The sequence below is a fragment of the Penaeus chinensis genome, chromosome 35 (genome assembly GCF_019202785.1).
Source record: "Penaeus chinensis breed Huanghai No. 1 chromosome 35, ASM1920278v2, whole genome shotgun sequence".
Taxonomy (NCBI): Eukaryota; Metazoa; Arthropoda; class Malacostraca; order Decapoda; family Penaeidae; genus Penaeus; species Penaeus chinensis.
The window spans coordinates 6,691,440-6,693,939 of NC_061853.1; the positions used below are offsets into that span (position 1 = coordinate 6,691,440).

Genomic DNA, 2,500 nt, shown 5'->3' on the forward strand with positions numbered 1-2,500 from the left:
TGGATATCTACTTGACCATCCTACCTTACCTTATTCTTTCCTTCCGGCGTCTCTATTTCCGTTTCTTCGTCCAGTTTGAACTTCCACGTCACCGTCTTAACTGCTGCCACTATTTGAATCGTCCAAGTATCCCCTTCGATGCCCACTTCGATGCTGGGCTTGGCTTTGGTCGCTACTTTGCGCATCAGGAAACCAGCTCCTATAATTTCAATGATTTGGTTATTGGTATAGTGCCATTGATAATATTTCTCCACGAAATTGATAACAAGTGAGATTATTAGAGTAAGGTACATGTTTGGTAGGTTATTTTTCATCAGTGTTCATGGTTAAATGTAGAGCGAGCAAGAAAATCACGTAATTTGATACATACATAAAGATACAAAATGCATACAAACTTATACACACACACAAACACATATACACATACTTATATATATGTGTGTGTGCTTGTGTACATATATATATATTGTTATTTTGTATCAATCTATCTATCTATCTGTCTATCTCTTTGTTTATTCATATATCTAACTATATTTATATCTATATGTCAATATTAATATCTCAATGTTAATATATTCACCTATATGCCTGTATTCACATCTACCTGTATCAGTCAGACAGATAGACGTTTATTCGTATGTATTTGAGAGCACTTACCTGACTTTTCTAAGATGGCTTCAAAGTTCTCGTCCTTGTCATGTTTATATTTGCCTTCGAATTGAACCATCTCGCCGCTGTTTTACTCTGTGGAAGAAAAGACTTTTGTCAGTTCAAAAAAGCTTCTTTGTTTTCCTAGGCTACAATCATTTAAAGTGCTTTTACATTTTATATTACTGTGTATGTATGTATGTATGTATGTATGTATGTATGTATGTATGTATGTATGTATGTATGTATGTATGTATGTAAGTAGGTGTGTGTGTGTGTGTGTGTGTGTGTGTGTGTGTGTGTGTGTGTGTGTGTGTGTGTGTGCATATTTATGTATACACACATATATATTATACATATATATATGTATATATGTATATATGAGTGTGTGTGTGTATGTGTGTATCGATCGATACTTTTGTACTGGCATTTCTCTTATAACAAATATATAGATTGAGAAAGAGAAAAATGAGGAGAAAGATAGAGAGTGAGAGAAATAAAGAGAGAAAGGGGGTAGGAGGGAGGAAGGGATATATATATATATATATATATATATATATAGAGAGAGAGAGAGAGAGAGAGAGGGGGGGGGAGGAAGGGAGGAAGGGAGAGGGAGAGAGAGAGAAAGAGAAAGAGAAAGGGGGGGGGGGGGGGAGGGGGGAGGAAGAGGGAGAGAGTGTAACAGGCACATAGCCTTAGTACACTGGTTAAGACTGGTTAGGCAGTGATAGCGGTTAAATGGTTTGACTCTTTATTAAGGAAGAGTGCAAAGCAGTAAAGGGAACACACGAGACGATATCTTGCAGTAAGCACTGAGCGCGGTGTCGCGGGTCCGGCAAGCCAGCCAGCCCTAAGGGACCGGAGGTTGGTGACTTCTGGAGGCGAACTGAAGGGCAGAACTAAGTCAGGTGTAATCGTCATCTATGTCCTCGCTGGTGAAATGGTTCCAAATTGACTTAGAGCAACGTTTTAAACAGCCAAGTTGTCTTTTGGTCTAATGGCTTACACAAATCGTGCTTATATATACGCCATTTTGCTCGGCCACCTACTCACGCTTCACCCTCAAGGCGCCTTAGATTGTCCTCAAAGGTCGACCCAACTTTGGCGGGTCATCTCGTTCTCGTGTGCGTTGCCCTTGGTCCATCTTCGTGGCTGCTCGCCTTTGTCGTCCTCTTCTTCTTCCAGGTTCTTGGTGTAATCCGTCCGTCATCTGCGTCCATACGTCCTCGAAGGTTTCACACAGGTTCTCCTTGTCGGATTCGTCTAGATTTCCTTGAAGTCCTCGTCCAGACCTAACTCGGCGGCGTCGCGTCCACACATCCTCGCAGATCTCATCCAGGTCCTTCTCGGCTGTGTGCTCGTCCAGACGTCCTCGTAACCTTCGTCTGGATTTATGGGCGTCCAGGCAGGAGGCGTCCTCTTTGGCATCTCAGAGCGGCTGATACCTGCGCTGACGAGCTCCTGGAATTTGATAGGATCTCCAGGAAGACGGCAGCCTTCCACAACATCCTGGGGCGACTGGTATTTGTGCTAAAAAGTTCCTGGTCCTTCACTGGATCTATGGGCGTATCTTTAGGCGGCGCCCTTCCACAACATCATGGGGCAGCTTAATACCTGTTCCGACGAACATCCTGCTCCGCAAGCCTATGGGCATCTTCCGGTGACGACATCAGCATCCTAAGGTGGCTGCTCTGCAACAGGGTCCTCCTTCGGTGCCGTGTCGGATATCGTCGGTCCACCTACTATATATAGTCATACACGAAAGGGCCAAGATAGTAAGAGAAAAAGAAAGGTTTCAGAGTTTTTTGTTCTGCGTGGATGAATGAGTGTGTGTGTGTGTGTGTGTGTGTGT

The 2,500-nt window shown here is 43.3% G+C and overlaps 1 protein-coding gene across 2 annotated transcripts in view; it reads right to left on the reverse strand.

Moving 5' to 3' along the window:
* Positions 1–2,500, reverse strand: part of LOC125044488 (fatty acid-binding protein-like) — a 21,801-nt gene that overhangs the window by 1,474 nt on the left and 17,827 nt on the right. For both annotated transcript variants that reach the window (XM_047641177.1, XM_047641176.1), the window contains exons 2-3: positions 658–744; positions 30–199 (exon numbers count right to left, since the gene is read on the reverse strand). In XM_047641177.1, the coding sequence (XP_047497133.1) occupies positions 30–199; positions 658–727 (240 nt within the window). In that variant the 5' untranslated portion in view covers positions 728–744. The remainder of the gene's footprint in view (positions 1–29; positions 200–657; positions 745–2,500) is intronic.